This window comes from Melitaea cinxia, chromosome 30 (assembly GCF_905220565.1).
Source record: "Melitaea cinxia chromosome 30, ilMelCinx1.1, whole genome shotgun sequence".
Lineage (NCBI taxonomy): Eukaryota > Metazoa > Arthropoda > Insecta > Lepidoptera > Nymphalidae > Melitaea > Melitaea cinxia.
Genome location: NC_059423.1, coordinates 8,286,563 through 8,303,506, shown reverse-complemented (window position 1 = coordinate 8,303,506; position 16,944 = coordinate 8,286,563). Strand labels below are relative to the sequence as shown.

The 16,944-nt window shown below is 35.0% G+C and overlaps 1 protein-coding gene across 3 annotated transcripts; it reads right to left on the bottom strand.

Moving 5' to 3' along the window:
- Nucleotides 1-9,600: 9,600 nt before the first annotated feature.
- Nucleotides 9,601-13,651, bottom strand: LOC123668235. 3 transcript variants are annotated; one of them, XM_045602009.1, is made up of 3 exons: nt 13,561-13,644; nt 13,147-13,291; nt 9,601-9,874 (listed from the first exon to the last, which is right to left on the bottom strand). In XM_045602009.1, exons 2-3 carry the CDS (start codon nt 13,242-13,244, stop codon nt 9,643-9,645), a joined length of 330 nt encoding a protein of 109 aa, XP_045457965.1. In that variant the 5' UTR covers nt 13,245-13,291; nt 13,561-13,644; the 3' UTR covers nt 9,601-9,642. The 3 variants fall into 3 exon arrangements, 2 of the variants coding, with proteins under 2 accessions (XP_045457965.1, XP_045457964.1); XR_006745540.1 differs by lacking the exon at nt 13,147-13,291 and having other exon boundaries at nt 13,561-13,651; XM_045602008.1 differs by lacking the exons at nt 13,147-13,291; nt 13,561-13,644 and adding an exon at nt 9,998-10,373.
- Between the last annotated feature and the right edge of the window lie 3,293 nt (nt 13,652-16,944).

Below are 16,944 nucleotides of genomic sequence, written 5' to 3'. Positions count from 1 at the left end.
CAGGCAATACAGTTTGCCAATGATAATGATATTTAAAACAGTACTTTATACGAAAATTACGCGGACGGAGGAGTATGAAATTTCGTACACTTATAGTTTATATAGGAAGGAGTGCAGAATGCTAATATATTTTTTTTAATTATGCATAAAAATATCCCAAATAAATTTAAAAAAAGAAAACATAACACACACTAACCATGTATATATTTGACACACACACGCATATTATACTATTTTGTTGATTGTCAAAGTCTGTAGTCAAATTGAATAATTTAAAAAAGGTTCTTTATTTTCATTATTTTTTGGTTTTTAGTAAATTAAATTATTTAATTATGGTCGAATTTCGACTAGTTGCGTCACCTGACAAGTAAGTCACGTAAATACAATGAAAACAAAAGCGCAAAAATAACAATTTTAAATATTAAATAAGGACGAGGAAACGCAAAAAGCAAGGAAAACGTTTGAGGTACAATTGATATTAATATTAATGTTGTACAATAATTTGCATTTTGTTACTTAACTAAACAATGCTAAAAGTAACGTTCAAGTTATGACAAAACATATTATAATAACTTGTTAGGAAAATAAATTTCAAATTTAGACAATAAAAAATTGCTAAAACTTATTATTCGGTTTGAGATTATATCATGACAAAGGTGTGTGGGTTCAGTGGCGCTGTGTTTCGTTCAAAATAATACTACATTTATACGATAGATTTTTTAAGAGTCTTTTTTTAAACTGAAATATATTTCCTGCTCAAAATCTATAGCAGCCCGACTGAGGTAGTACCTCGACCTTACAGAAGAACACAGCTAAATAATGCTGTTTTCAAGCAGTGCTGTGTTCCTGTTGGTGAGTAAGGAGACCAGAGCTGTGGAGGGAATAGGGGGTGGGGTCGGCAACGCGCTTGCGATGCTTCTTGTGTTGCAGGCGTCTATAAGCTACGGTAATCGCTTACCATCAGGTGAGCCGTACGCTTGTTTGCCAATTATTCTCTACAGAATCTTTATCCCGGATCGGTGGTAACCACGGAGTTTATTAGTTTTACTGTTTCAACGCTCCAAACTCAGGAACTACTGGTTCCAATTGACAACATATGTTGTATTGCATAGTCCATTTACCATGGAAGGCCATAGGATATATAATAACTTTCGATTTTCATTGTATCATATGAATATGACATATAATATTGTAGCGACATCTATCAACGAACGCGATATTAAAGTTATCAGAGCGATTGAACAATATATACAAGAACCCGACAGCAAACGTGGGGGCAGTAGCCCAAACTTAACGAACTAAACGATAGTAAAGTTATCAGAGCGATTGAACAATATATACAAGAACCCGGCAGCAAACGTGGGGGGAGTAGCCCACCAGAAGCAACACCCGTCTGGTCGGAGGGTCCTCCCTTTACGATGGTGGATGATCAACTTTACACCCTTTTCTTCACACCCCCAAAATATAAGCAGAACAATAACCATCAGGACTAACGCGGTTGAAGCCGAATGCCTCAACTCACTCATTATTCAATACTAGCTTCTGCCCGCGACATGGTCCGCGTTGAATTGGAACAATTCTCTCGTACATGATTTTTGCGAAACTGCAGCGCAGATAGCTAAAGCTCTCAAAAGGAAAAAAACCGATTTTGAAACATCTTCATTGGTGCTCTGCTTCTATTGGCCTTAGCGTGATAATATATCTTCGATAAATAGGCTATCTAACACTGAAAGAACTTTTCAAATCGGACCAGTAGTTCCTGAGATTAATGCGTTCAAACAAACAAACTCTTCAGCTTTATAATATTCGTATAGATTCACACCACATTTTACAATTCCACTAAAATATATTAAGAATATAAGAACCTTTGTTTACCAATTACAAACCAAAAGGAAAAATAACAGTTTATGACTTAAAATTAAACGAATAACGGCTAACAATGAGATGATACAATAAGAAAAGAATAGTGATCTATTTCTGAAACGTCCCGAGATGCTAACGACCGGTGACTCACGCGGGCATCGAACTAGTTACGTTACGAGCACCGTTGTGTGTGAACACTCGAACAATGGGGTACGAATGTACGCCATAGTTAACTAGTAAACGTTCGCGGTTTCACTTACTTCGAGTTATTTTTCAAATTAATTGATATTTAGTGTTTTTAATTATCGTTGTGTTATAATGTTAGTTTTAACGGACTTCAAATAAAGAGGTTTTCAATTCGACTGTATATTTTTGCTTTTTTGCATTTATGCATAGCTTTGTATTTGGTGTGCCGATTTTGATGATTCTTTTTTTATTCGAAAGTGAGTTTAAACGAGATCTTACAAGTACTTTATGAGTCATGCCTAATAAATTAATAATGTGTATTCATCTGTTGTGTGGTTACGGCAGTAAAGAATATAGCCACCCCCTCTCTTCCCGTGGGTGTCGTAAGAGGCAACTATGGGATAACACAATTACACGTCTTGGAACTTAAAAGGTCGACCGATGGCGGGACAACTATCCAACTGTTGGCTTTGAAAAACACAGACCAAAGACGAGCAGCAGCGTCTTTAAGGCGACAACGACGCGAACTTGGGGAGGCCTATGTCCAGCAGTGGACTGCGATAGGCTGAAGTGAGTGAGTGATTTATCAATTTTAATGACTGCCCACGTTGTATTACTTGTCGATGTGAATTTAAGTCGGACAAAATTGTACGCAATCGCAAGAAAAATTGATAGTGAAGAAGTATGACCTAGTCATACTACAAAGTTTTAAAACCTAAGTACAGACTAACGTTTCAAAATTATATATGCACAACAAAATTCATACATACTGTTGAGTTACAAAACACTGCTATAATTTCATTATGTGTTAATTAAGGAACTGTTCATTTCAATATTCTTAAATGTATTACAATGACCGCGGGTAATTCGTTTTGTGAATAAAAAACTTTGAATATCTATACTAATAGTATAAAGAGGAAGGATTTGATTGTTTGTTTGTCTGCATAGGCTCCGAAACTACTGAACCGATTTGAAAAATTCTTTCACGGTCGGGAAGCTACACTATCCGCGTGTGTCATTGGCTATTATTAGATTTTCCAAAAAAAAATTGGGAAAAAGTATTTCCATTTTTTTGTTAAATACCCGTGCGAAGTCGGGGCGATGCTAGTGCCCAATAATTTATAGGATAGTTTTGTGCCTGTGATCAATTACTGGTCGTGACCAATATTTAGTATTTTTTTTTGATATCGCAGAGTAACCCATTTACGGGTGATATCCAGGATGCCCGGGTAGGCATTCCTAGACCGCATGTCGGCTTCAGCACTTGGGGGTGCACTACCAACCAAAACCCCTACGGGAGCCTTCAGCCGCTTTAATTGGAGGGTCCCGGATCTGCAGGTAACAGGATCCCTACAGCGACAGGCTGGCCTCGGCGAAAAGACCAGACTTCTCCTCCATGGAGACTGTCCGGCTGAACCGTCCTCTGAACAATCCCGACGACGCCATGTCTAGCAGGACCGGGTTCCCATCCCGGTCCGACATGGGCACAGGGGCGTTACTGGAAACGCATTAAGTAGCGCCTCCTACACACCCCCGTTTGTCGCCTGCGGACTGATTTCCAAGCTGGTACCCCATTTTTTTGCGTCCCTTTTTTTATACAACTAGATCGGGAAACAAGCGTACGCCTCGTTGATAGTAACTGCAATTACCGTAGCTTATAAAGGCCTGCAGCACAAACATATCACAAGAATACAACACTGCTTGATAGCAGTATTGTGTAGCTGCTTTTACGCATTTTACATTGCAGACCATACAGGTGTTTGTCGTAGTCTGGACGTACGTGCAGTTTATGCTTAGACCCCACAAGATTTTATGACAGATGTTTGCCGTGGTCTGGGACGGTAGTGTTCTCGTATGTTTAGACCCCCAAGACAGAATTTTATATTTATAGGATTATAAAGGATATATAATTATCCCCACGCGTCTCACAGGTAACACTAATATATAAAATGCTTGTGGACGATGGATATGGTACAAAACTCAAATAACCACACACTTGGGGACACTTCAATTGGTGACATATTTTATTTTCTAAAATATAACAAACTTTTTTTTTAATCTATAATATAAAAATGAGTCGCTGAATGTGTTGCTAAGCGCAAAACTCGAGAACGGTTGGACCGATTTCGCTAATTCTTTTTTTTAAATGTTCCTCGAAGTACGAGGATGGTTCTTACGGAGAGAAAAATTCTAAAAAAAAAAAATATTTAATTTTCCTGAAAAAGTCTAAAAACAACACTTTTCTATATTCTCATACAAAAGATTTGTGATAATACTTAAAAGTCAATTTGAACTAAATATATAATAAATGTGTTGGTAAGCGCATAACTCAACAACGCCTAGACTAATTTTACCAATTCTTTCTTTTAAATGTTCATTGAAGTCCAAGAATGGTTTTTACGGCGAGAAAAATTCGAATAATTTCCAGGAAAACCCTAAAAACATGCCTTTTCTTTTCCCACAAAAACGTTTTCTAACTAAAATATAGAGTCAATTTGAACTTTATTGCTATTCAATAAAGTTCATGTTAAGTAATATATTAGGGCGCATTTTACGTAAGTTATTAATGATTAAATTGATCTTAATTGTAGACCGCATTTTAATTTAATTTTACATACAGTAAAAATGATATTAACTAGCTATTTCACATTACTTATAATGTTCTTGCGGGGGCGTTAACAATGGAAAATTCCCGTTTTTAAACTATCGACTCTAAATTTGGTACGAATTTCCTTTATGTGATTTAGAAATGATCAATGAGCGAATTTTAGGATAACTTATCCCCAATAAGGATTGCGCGGGTGAGCGTTAACAATAAAAATTTTAAATGTAACTCCGAAACAACTGAACCAATTTTTATCAAATTTTTTAAGCATCTGTAATTTGGTCCAACTTGGGAGATAGGGTAGCTTTTATCTCAATTGGACCCGATAGGTGGCGCTGCTATTGGTATGTAACTCCGAAACTACTGAACCAATTCTTATCAAATTTTGTACGCATCTATAATTTGGTCCAACTTGGGAGATAGGGTAGTTTTTATCTCAATCGGACCTGGTAGGTGGCGCTGCTATCTGTATGTAGCCCCGAAACTAGAAAATCAATTTTTATCAAGTTTTGTAAGCATCTGTAATTTTGTCTGACTTGGAAGATATGGTAGTTTTTATCTCAATTGGACCCGGTAGGTGGCGCTGCTATCTGTATGTAGCTCCGAAACTACAAAACCAATTTTTATCAAGTTTTGTAAGCATCTGTAATTTTGTCTGACTTGGAAGATATGGTAGTTTTTATCTCAATTGGACCCGGTAGGTAGCGCTGCTATCTGTATGTAGCTCCGAAACTACTGAATCAAGTTTTATCAAATTTTGTACGCATCTATAATTTGGTCCAACTTGGGAGAAAGAGGAGTTTTTATCTCAATCGGACCCGGTAGGTGGCGCTGCTATCGGTCTGTAACTCCGAAACTACAAAACCAATTTTTATCAAGTTTTGTAAGCATCTGTAATTTTGTCTAACTTGGAAGATATGGTAGTTTTTATCTCAATAGGACCCGGTAGGTGGCGCTGCTATCTGTATGTAGCTCCGAAACTACTGAATCAATTTTTATCAAATTTTGTAAGCATCTGTAATTTGGTCTAAATTGGGAGATAGGGTGGTTATCTCAAATGGACCCGGTAGGTGGCGCTGCTATCGGTATGTAAGCTATCAAATTTGGTAGCTGTTTTCCGGGCAGGACAACGTCTGCCGGTTCCGCTAGTAAATAAATAAATACACACAATACACACGGTCGTCTGTTCCTAAAGTAAGCAACTTAATGCTTGTGTTATAGGTAACAGCCGACTGGTATAGCTACATTTTTTTTTCGATAAACATACTTATAAATAATACATATATGAATATATAAATAAATATGTGTATTACACCAAGACTCGAGGTGGGAATCGAACCCACAACCCTCGGAGCAAGAAGCAAGGTCACTACAAACTGCGCCAACGGACTAGTCCGCGTGGCTGTGCCCCGTATTTTCTTCCGCCTAAAAAATGATATAGCCTAAAGCCTTCTTCGATAAGTTGACTATCCCACACAGATTTTTTTTTTCTTTAAACCAGTACTTCCTGAGATTAGCAAGTTTAAATAAACAAACAAGAGCTTATAATATTAAGTAGTATAGATAAAAAATAAGAATATCTCAAAAATTAGAAATTATTTTCTCATTTCACTTCAAATTAAGTGAAACGTTTCAATTTAGGTATTCCAATTAATTTCACTTCTTTTGGTGTGGAAAATGTAATACTTTGTTAATCTTTCGATTTTTCGATCGTTCTGAAGTATTAACAAGAAAAGTTAGGATTAATTATATATTTTTTTATAATATATATACCACATAATATATGTAGGTAACTGTGCTAGGAGTATGTCTTACAGCGAACTGTAACAAATTCGATTTCATTTTGTAGCCGATATTTGTATTTATATTTTGTATAATGATTTGTTTCTGGTCTGTGTATATCCATCCTAGTGTATTGATATATCAATTTCAAGAACTAAAAATACGTTTTAAGAGGGTAGACCAAAAAAAGTAAAACTTGATAACTCGAGAAAAATTCTGAAGATATAATAAAATAATAAAGTCAAACCACGTAAATCCACGTCACATTTACTTAAATTACATATTATTATTAAAGCTTACTTAAACCTACGCTAAATTTATTTTCGTAGTCTATTGCAACACCAGAAGCCGTAAGACATCCTATATAAGAGACTGTTTGCCTTACTAAAGTGGAGGTGAGAAGGTCTTGAAGGTCATCTAAACAAGTACAAAAGACAAACATAACGACCTTTACACCTTTTTATTTATTTAGCAAATTGATATTCAATTAAATTAATCTGTACTCGTACTGTAATCTCTCACCTATAGGGTGTAGGAATGGGAAAATGCCACGGGCCCCTCACCTCACGGGGCCTCCCGACTGACGGGGCCCCCAGCTCGAGAGGCGAAAGCTCAGAAGTGACCTCACATATTTAACAAAATTCAGTAAATAATATAAATTTCATTATAAATACGATTTTCTTGGGGGCTCCATCCAATGAAATCAGTAATTACATTCAAATAAATTTGTCCTTAGTAGTCATACTCAAAACTAGTTTTAAACATGTATTTAAAAAAAATCGTGTGCTATAAAACTTTGATTTTAATAATTTTTCAAATTAAAGCAGCATGAAACGAATAACATTAAAATAATTCAAATAATCAATTAACAATTTAAATTTTCGAGACTGCGACCTCGCCCCGGGGCGTCACTTATAGGGGGCGCAAACATACGTAGTATGGTAAATTCATTTTAATCGCTACTTAGCGGTCAGGCCACATTAATTTACACCTAACGTTTTTTAAATTATTTATTAAATATAAATTTGTATGTTTTAACTTTAAAAAACTAAAAATTAGTGGTTGAAAAATAAGAAATTAACGTGTTCAACAATGCTTTCTACGTGATCATTCGTGAATCATTTGTGCTATTTTGGCACTAGGACTAGCCATCAATCCTATAATTGTTTGCTCGCAAACTAAAAAAGTCGACTTCACTTACATCGACAAGTAATGCAACGTAGGTATACTAGTAGATCAAAGATTACTCAAAAAGTATTTATCAGATATCAATCATAGGATAATTTAATGAAGACCATAAGACAAGCATCAGCTTTCAATTTTTAGATTGAAACATGAATCAAAAACTCAGTATATACAGTAAAAAGTTATAATGTATAATATTAGACATAGCGAAAAGTATTGGTCAGACTTCGATTAAATTTAAATGGGACCACATGACGAGCACCTGCCAACTTCACTACATAGTATAAAACAAAGTCGCTTTCTCTGTCCCTGCACATGTATGTACGCTTAAATCTTTAAAACTACGCAACGGATTTTGATGCGGTTCTTTTTAATAGATAGATTGATTCAAGAGGAACGTTTATATGTATAATAACATCCATTAAATAGTGGAGAAATACTGTTATTTTTGAGTTTTCTAATGTTATGTCGTAAATAATTACATTTTTTTCGCTTAAATTGCAAACGCAGGCTGAACCCTACGAGATTTATCAAAATAATGTACTAAGTATTGTACACATTGAAAAGGTCTACAGAAAACTCCGCGATGGTATATACCTATCTCTTATGGATATCCCACAATAACAGTTTTTTGTCATTTACTTTTTACGACAAATAATTGCTAATTATCGAAGCGATTTTAACCAATACAGCATTAATCCTTATCCAATTAAATACCTTAAATACATTGTTGATTGAATATAGATCTATATGGCCCTTTACAGCATATGATTTAAATGAATATTTTCGAAGATATCACAGATTTAAAAATTGCGGGACGTAGCGTTTGCGGCGGTACCGGCGTAAAAAACGTAGTGTATATTCCAAAGATATATTGTATTTCTGTAGTGTATTTAGCATCAGCATTGCACCCGTGCGAAGCCGGGGCGGGTCGCTAGTTTGATAATAAAAGAATCATCGAAATCGGTCCACCCAGTAAAAAGTTCTGAGGTGAACCCACTACTTCTTCTTTTGAAGTCGCTTGAAGAGAGGGGAGTTTAGGATATTGTAACAGTTTCTTTTAAAATCTGCAGTTTCTTGCCGATTCTTCTCTGCAGAATCTACATTCCAATCAGTGGTAGCTTCACATTAACTACTAGCGACCCGCCCCGGCTTCGCACGGTTGCAAAAACTACCAGTATTCCTCTACTATATTATGCATGTATTATACATATAAACCTTCCTCTTCAATCACTCTATCTATTTAAAAAAACCGCATCAAAATCCGTTGCGTAGTTTTAAAGATTTAAGCATACAAAGGGATATAGGGACAGAGAAAGCGACTTTATTTTATACTATGTAGTGATAATTAATTAATTAAAACAAATATAACTTTAATTTGTAAAATAAACATTTTAAAGTGCTTTTGAAGCCTACTTGAATAAAGTCACATTTAATTTTAATTTTCATTCATCAAGCTTTTGCCCCGGTTCGAAAACAGATCCGGCCCTGCAACGTTGGCATAAATCGAAAGTACTCGGCTGCCCTATTTCAAAACCTAGTAAGTGTGATTGACAAAATTTTACAGGAGACCAAAAAAATATGTTTTGTGCTAGCCCTTCTAAGCTATTCAGTACCTGTTGATGAATTGGTGTTTCGTAAATAAGCTACTATGAAAGCTTCTATTTGATATATTTATTACTTCGCTAAGCCATTTAGGACAAGTTTTATAAGTCTTACTAATTTTGAAAATAAACATCTATTAAAATTTAAATTTCTTGTACCACTTTAAAACCTAGTAAGAGGTCTCACTGTGTTCTGAAATGGTTAACGTGATCAACAATGTATCGATTTTTGTAGACCAAAACCTAGCAAGATCTATTACTAGGTTTTGACTGGGTTCATTACGCAATGTGACGATTTATCTAAATTAAAGATAGTAGGTATAAATGATAAGATTATTGTACTATAAGAACGGTATTGTAAAGGAAACCATAATAAATATTTAAAAGATATTTAATTGTACCTATTTAAATCAAAAATTATTCATTTTGCTCCATTTGGCCCATAAATGACAGGTCTACAGATTTATCATTAGTTGGCAAATGATGCCAAAAGGCTCTTCGAGATTCTGGCATCATGGGCACCAATTTATTGATAATATCATTTTTTTTCACTGATTTCACTCCTCTTGGTTCTTTAACAACTGGAGCTATCGATTGAATGTCAAACTTTTTTGCCAAAAAATCTAATTCTTGAAATTGTTCGTCATATCTGAAACAATTGTTTTGACAACTAAATTAGTTAACATTCTATACGAAACAGCTTAACTAAATACCACAGAATAAACTATCTCATAGTATAAAATATTGAATTGTAAGACTAAGAATTGAATACCTTGTTTTATATAAAATATTCCTTGAGCCTTTAACAAATTTAACCTGAACCACAGCCTTTAGCTGAAAGTCTTTAAGAGGCTCTCCAGCGCGACCAGCCCTTTTTTTCTTTGGCCATTCATGACGCTGTTGAATTTCGACAATTTTGATACACTTTCGTGCTCTAAGGACACAGTCTTTTAAATCTGAGAAATCATAAATTCCTCTTTGGCGCTTTATTTTCCGCTCAATATTTGCATGTACTGCATCTGCAGCCATATGAGTATGCCCTTTAGTTAAGTAATTTATTGTTATTGACTCAACTTCATTACTTTCATTATTAACTATCATGACCATAGCTGTAAAGAGCGTCCAATTTTTATTTTGTGCGGTACAGTTGTCAGCCCACAAATAAAAATGTTGCACATCCCTTTGGTCATCAATAAAAGCTTTTATTGCGTCTACAATATTGCTGGCATCTCGACCAGCAACTGCTTCATGCCATAACACACATACAGCGTGATCACTCGATTTCTTTTGGATAGGTGCAAACGTGAGATTGAATGTTATTAATCGACTTAAGAAAAAAGAATCTTTGTATTGTGGCATATCCGGCAGTAGGATCACTTTTTGCAAATCCATGGCGAAATACTTGATTTGTCTCTCGCTTAGTTTTGCTGCATCTAACCTATATCTTTCAATAGCCAAATTAGCTTTTTCCTTGTGTTCATGTAGCTTTGTTTTAATGTCTTCCGGTACTTCAATCCCTTTGGCAGTATAATTCTTAACTTCCTCTTCATAAAATGTACAATCTCCACATTTATCACCTTTCGGCATATTAAATGAAATATTCAATCTTTTTATTGTTTGCCGGTAAACTTCAATACTACAACGATTATGTGGGTGCTTGCGTTTATAATCTGCGTGCATTTGCTTCAGAGTGAGTTCTCGTGGTAAATATTTTACGTTTGGGGCGTTATGTCTTCGGTAATGGCTAACTACTGGCTGATAACTAAAAATATGTTGCTCAATATCACTTTTCTGTATTTCCCTTCTCTTACCTCCACGACCATCGTTTAATACTTTTCCGTACAATCTGCCGTTCTTTATTGCTTTACTCAATTCTGTAAGAACACCATCTGTGGTATAACCCAAGGTATCAAGGAAAAATTTGCGACACACAGGAACTAAAGAATCACCTTTAGGGAAATAGTAGTACCTAGATTCTTTTTTAACAATTTCCTTATTGCAAATGTCTATTTTGCGTTTTTTAACGCCCGTTATTTGAACACATTTGTTTAAAAAGTTTCTTCGTGATAAAAAATTAAAATTCCAATAGCTATCCCAAATTTGTACTCTATCTTCGAGTGTAAACGATTTACATTTACGAGTACATTTTCCTGTACAACTCTCAACTATCATTTGATGTTTCGTTTTTTGTTTTAACGATTTATTTTTTTGTAAGTTATTGTTTTGTGAGTTATTTTGTTCTTCGATTGAATGTTTGTCAGTATAAATTGGACCAGGATAGCAAGCAATAAAAACTGTCTCATTATTATTGACACTGGAAGTGACCTCAGTTTCACGTTGCCACGTAAGTTTGGGTGGCGTCAGATAAAATTGGATAGGATTGCTTGTTGTTGGGCATTCATTTTCATAAGAGCTGGAGCTATCGTAGATAGAGTCTGACGGCAAATAGTCGACATCTGCGACAGAATCATCTAAATCGCTCAACGTAAATAGGTCTTCTGTATCATTTAACTTTTCCGCGCCATTATAAGGTTTTAAATAGTTTTTATCTATATTATTAAGTTCTGATTCGTTACGTGTTATAATTGAGTTGGTATTTGACGTACTAGGCTGTGGTTCTGTTAGTAAAAGCATATTAGTAGAAATGTTAGATTCGGAAGCATTAGTGGTAGTAGTGAACAAAGGCTCTTCGCTTAAAATAGTATTAGGTTCTGCTGCATCAGCAAGCAAGCAAGAAATGTTAGTAACAGGGGCAATATTTCGGCTGAAAATAAAAAAAAATTGAAAAATGCACAAGGCGTCAACACGTAGAAAATTAATTTTACTACATACTCTATTATGTAATAAAATTAATAGAAACACAATTATATTTTTAATTCACAAGTTATTACAGTTAAATGTGTAAAAGTACACAACTGCTCTGTCGTATTATTTTATTTTTTTCAAAAAAATTATAGCCTGTGTCACTCGAGATAATTATATTATAAGGATTCTAACGATACCACATGCGTCCCAAATCAGCTGTTCAGGCATTTAAAAGGTATGGTGGAACAAAGAAACTCGCATATATACATACATGCATGGACCCGTAAACATTACTTTCTTTTTTTTTGGGTAGTCGTGTTATTAGGTCAGTCAGTAAACAAATTAGGTATTCCCGCATTCTCCCAATTTTTCACCTGATTATGATATGTACTTTACCTACCTTCCCAATCATTGAAAATGTTGGTAATCTATACTAATATTATAAAGCTAAAGAGTTTGTTTGTTTGTTTGTTTGAACGCGCTAATCTCAGAAACTACTGGTCCGATTTGAAAAATTCTTTTAGTATCTAAATAGCCCATTTATTGAGGAAGGTTATAGGCTATATATCATCACGCTAAGACCAAAAGGAGCGGAGAACTAATGAAGAATGTTTCAAAATCGGGGGCTATTTTTTCCTTTGGAGAGCTTCCGCTGCGTGCGCTGTGAAAACAATTAAAGTTTCGCAAATATCATGTATGACAGAATTGATCTTCTTTAAAAGTTCTAAAAAAAGTCCGCAACAGCATATATCTATCTTTTAAGGTTGGCTCACTATAACCTTTTTTATGCTAACCAAGTTTGTTCTAAAATAATGGATTATTTGCGAAGATGTTTTTATAAACATGATATTAATCCTTACCTAAATAAATACGTTATTCATCACAAGTATTTAATTTAAAATAAAATGCCTATTACATAATTTGATTCCAATGAGTATCTCAAGAGATATGGCAGTTTTAATATAACATCGCAGCAAAATAATGATCAAGTATTGCGCGCACCTCTGTTCCACGCGGACGAAGTCGCGCGCAGAAGCTAGTACATAATATATGTAACCAAACACTGAAAGGCATAGAAAACAAAAGTATAAAATTATATAGGTAAGCTTAGGTTACCTTGCATTAACATCGGGTTCCTTAATTTGTTCCCTGTAAGTATAATTACTATCAACTGCTTCCATTATTCGTTGAATTCGATTGCTACTCCTCTTCATCTCGATGTTTTTAACCCGGCGTGTGTATGATTTAAAATGGACTGGAACTTTAAAGGAACAGTCGAAATTTCGAACTCAAATTTTTTTCTCATTCATTGTTTTATTTTTATTAACAACTGTTTTTCACTTTTGAGTTAGGTAGTTGCTGGACCATGTAGTAGACACTTCAATAAGTAAACTAGAATTTTTGGAAGCCTACAAAACCCTTTAAACTCGACTGTTCCCTAAAGTAGCCAGTATACACACCGTGCACCGAAAAATATAGTGTACACATGCCGGGTTATAATAAGTAACAAACACTTCTCAACAAAAATACCTTAATACTCCTTATGACGTCAACGACACGCGACTATCCTTGCGCGAGTCACAAGCAGCACAGGACAGAACTTGCACGCGTCCGCGGCCCGAAAGCCGTCCCAGCCCCCTCACCCCTCACGGCAACGACGTGGCGACGCTCGCGCTTATTACGTCATGTTCGCGCGCTTTTTTGTATTTAATATTTCAGACGACAAAAATGGAAATAATACCTAGTAACTCTTTACTTTTTAATACTTACTAAACCTTAAAAATGTTAAATATCTTTATTTGACCACCCCAATACCTAGTATGTGTATTTTACCATTCCAATACCTAGTAAGTGTGCGAGACATACTAGGTTTTTGAAATGGTTTTGTGACTTACTAGGTTTTGAAAAAGTCAAGTCCATGAAGTCGTTGCACTTACTAGGTTTAGGGTATGCTGTAAAATATAAACTAAGCACGATATCGACGTAGGGATTTCTTCGTGTTGTAGGCACTTACTAGGAAATACGTTATAGCTAAAAAACTCAAATTCTCATTTTTGGAGACATACTAGGTTTTGAAATGGGGCAGCCGTACTTGTCAATCAACACAGAGAGCACTTGTATGGAGAAATCGTGAAAGTATAATTTATTTCAAGTTACTTATTAAATTAATTAAATTGCCACTCTAAATATAATGCATAAAATATTTTAATTAACGAATTTGAAGAAGGTTGTTTTGTAACAAGTTCTTTATTTCGTCTCATAAAAGCTCCAGTAAAAATTTTTTCGTCATTCTTCTTTTTTTTATACAACTAGGTCGGCAAAGAAGCGTACGGCTCACCTGATGGTAAGCGATTACAGTAGCTTATAGACGCCTGTAACACCAAAAGCATTACAAGCGCGTTGCCAACCCAGAAGCTCTGGTCACCTTACTCACCAACAGGAACATAATACTGCTTGAAAGCAGTATTATTTTGCTGTGATCTTCTGTAAGGTCGTGGCAATACCCCAGTCGGGTTGCTCCATATTTTGAGCAGGAAATTTCCTGCCGTGCCCTACCACAGTTATCTTCGTTACATGTAGTTATTTCTTCAGCTACTCTGTTATTACTTAAATCAGAATGCCTACCTAACCTAACTCTCTTCAATGCATTGCTATCAGTTCTGATTTTTAACATAAAACACGCAATAGCCGTCCTTCCCAATAGTATGGAAATTGTCTATCAATCCTCATTGGAGCGGCGTGGTGGACTAAGCTCCAACCGAATTGCAACATGAAGAGACCTTTCAGCAGTGGAACATTTACAACCTTCTTAAGATTATTTCAATTCAATTTCATCCTGTTTTATCATCTTCATAATCTTGATCATCATAATCAACTTTTCTCAAACAAAAATAATGTAGTTTTAATGTCTCTAATGACATATCTAACACCATTTTCGACATGGCGTACAAAACACGTAAGTATATAATGTAACGTGTAGTTTATAGAGCTGGTATATAAAGGACATATCAACTTTTCAAAGCCGGAAGCTATGTTTTATTAATTTACTTAATCTTTATATTACTTGCTTATGTAATACATATGGTACATGGTTGTCAATGTCGCTATTTATTACATATGTTTAACTATCTATATAAGATACTGTTACGCAACTATGACTCTTTAAGAGTATTAAATTATACCTTATATACTTCGTATATATACGAAACATTCAAATTATATTTTTAGTTTTGTGGTAATGAAACACCAGAGTCAAGAAACATAACAAAAATGATAATCTATATTCTGCCTAAACTATTGGTTCCATTGGATTGATGTTTTAGGTTATTATATAGCTTAGAAATAATACGTCGTGTATGTGCCTTATTGCCTCTTTCTTGTCTTTATTTATTAGCTGAAGGGAATGATAGATCTGATAAAAATAACACCTTTTTTTCGATAGTAGTATTTATGATACGAAAGAAACATTATCATGCCATACGTAGGCTTTAAAACATAGCGTTTTGTTCCATGTAAACCAATTTGTTATTCTTCACATCTTACCTCTTAGTAACGACGTGTTAGCGCAGCGGTCACAGGACTGGCTGTTGCGCTGGCGGTCGCGGGTTCGATCCCCGCTCACGACCGACATTTTTGTATTGGCCATATAGATACTCGTAGTTTGTCGTAGTCTGGGCGTTTGTGCTTTTGTATTGTGTTTCCGGACCCCCCCTTCCACACAGGAAAAAATCCATCCTGGGGACCGTTGAGTGTGAAGCGTATGTTTATCTATTATCACAGATCTTGATGAAAGACACAGGGATATGTTATAAAAGCACAAGATTTTATTCCAAAAAAATATACTGCTCTGCTGTAACATTCTTTTATCAAAGGCGCGGGCAAAAGCTAGTGTATCGATAAACGAATCAAGCTATAGAAGAAACAGCTATAACATCGGGTAATTTGCAAATTGTCGTCCGTGTCGAACCTTGATCGATTAATCTAATTTACGATAATCTGAGCATAAGGTCGCACATTGCGAACGTTAAAAGCAAAACGATATGTTGATAGTGTATAAATTAAAAATAATTGTGTTTGCTCGCAAACGAAAAAAAAAAACCGACTTCAATTACATCGACGAGTAACACAACGTAGATCGACGAAAAAATTGTCAAGTAACTACGCGTTATCAAAGATTACTCAAAAATTAGTTATCAGATCTCGATAAAATTTATATGTGACTACATGATAAACATCAGCTTTCGATTAAATCAAAAATTATCAAAATCGGTATACCCTGTAAAAAGTTATTGCGGATTTTCGAGAGTTTCTCTCGATTTCTCTGGGATCCCATCATCAGATCCTGGTTTCCTTATCATGTTACTAAACTAGGGATATCCTCTTTCCAACAAAAAAAGAATTATCAAAATCGGTACATCTAGTAGAAAGTTATGCGGTATAATACAAAGGAGGTCGACGAAAAAAGCGTCAAGTAAAAACGCATTATTAGATATAACTCGAAAAGTAGTTGTTAGATCTCAAATAAATTTAAATGGGACCAATTGGCACACACCACCTTTCGATTAAAACAAAATTTGTCGAAATCGGTCCACCCGGTCAAAAGTTCTGATGTAACATACATAAAAAAAAAAAAAAAAAGCCAGTCGAATTGAGAACCTCCTCCTTTTTTGGAAGTCAAAATATATATGGGCCTTTCTCTACTAACAGGAAAATCATTGTCCAAGCACTTTTTTTTACTTTGACTATATTAATGCAAAGTTTTATTTATGAAAACACATAATATACAACCTGTTATTTATGGAGCCAAGCTTAATCTTTAATTTATAATCATAATCATTTCATAAATTCGCTCTAAAAGCCACTAAAAACAGTCCTCTGTTATGTCCTAATTCCGGATCGAGTATGATTCGGTTC

Bases quoted from the DNA above. Each gene is read 5' to 3' on its own strand.
- LOC123668235 (XM_045602008.1), bottom strand. From the start codon at position 10,332: ATGGTCATGATAGTTAATAATGAAAGTAATGAAGTTGAGTCAATAACA. The intron at 9,875-9,997 runs GTATTCAATTCT...CAATTGTTTCAG, and splicing joins AATATTTTATATAAAACAAG to ATATGACGAACAATTTCAAG.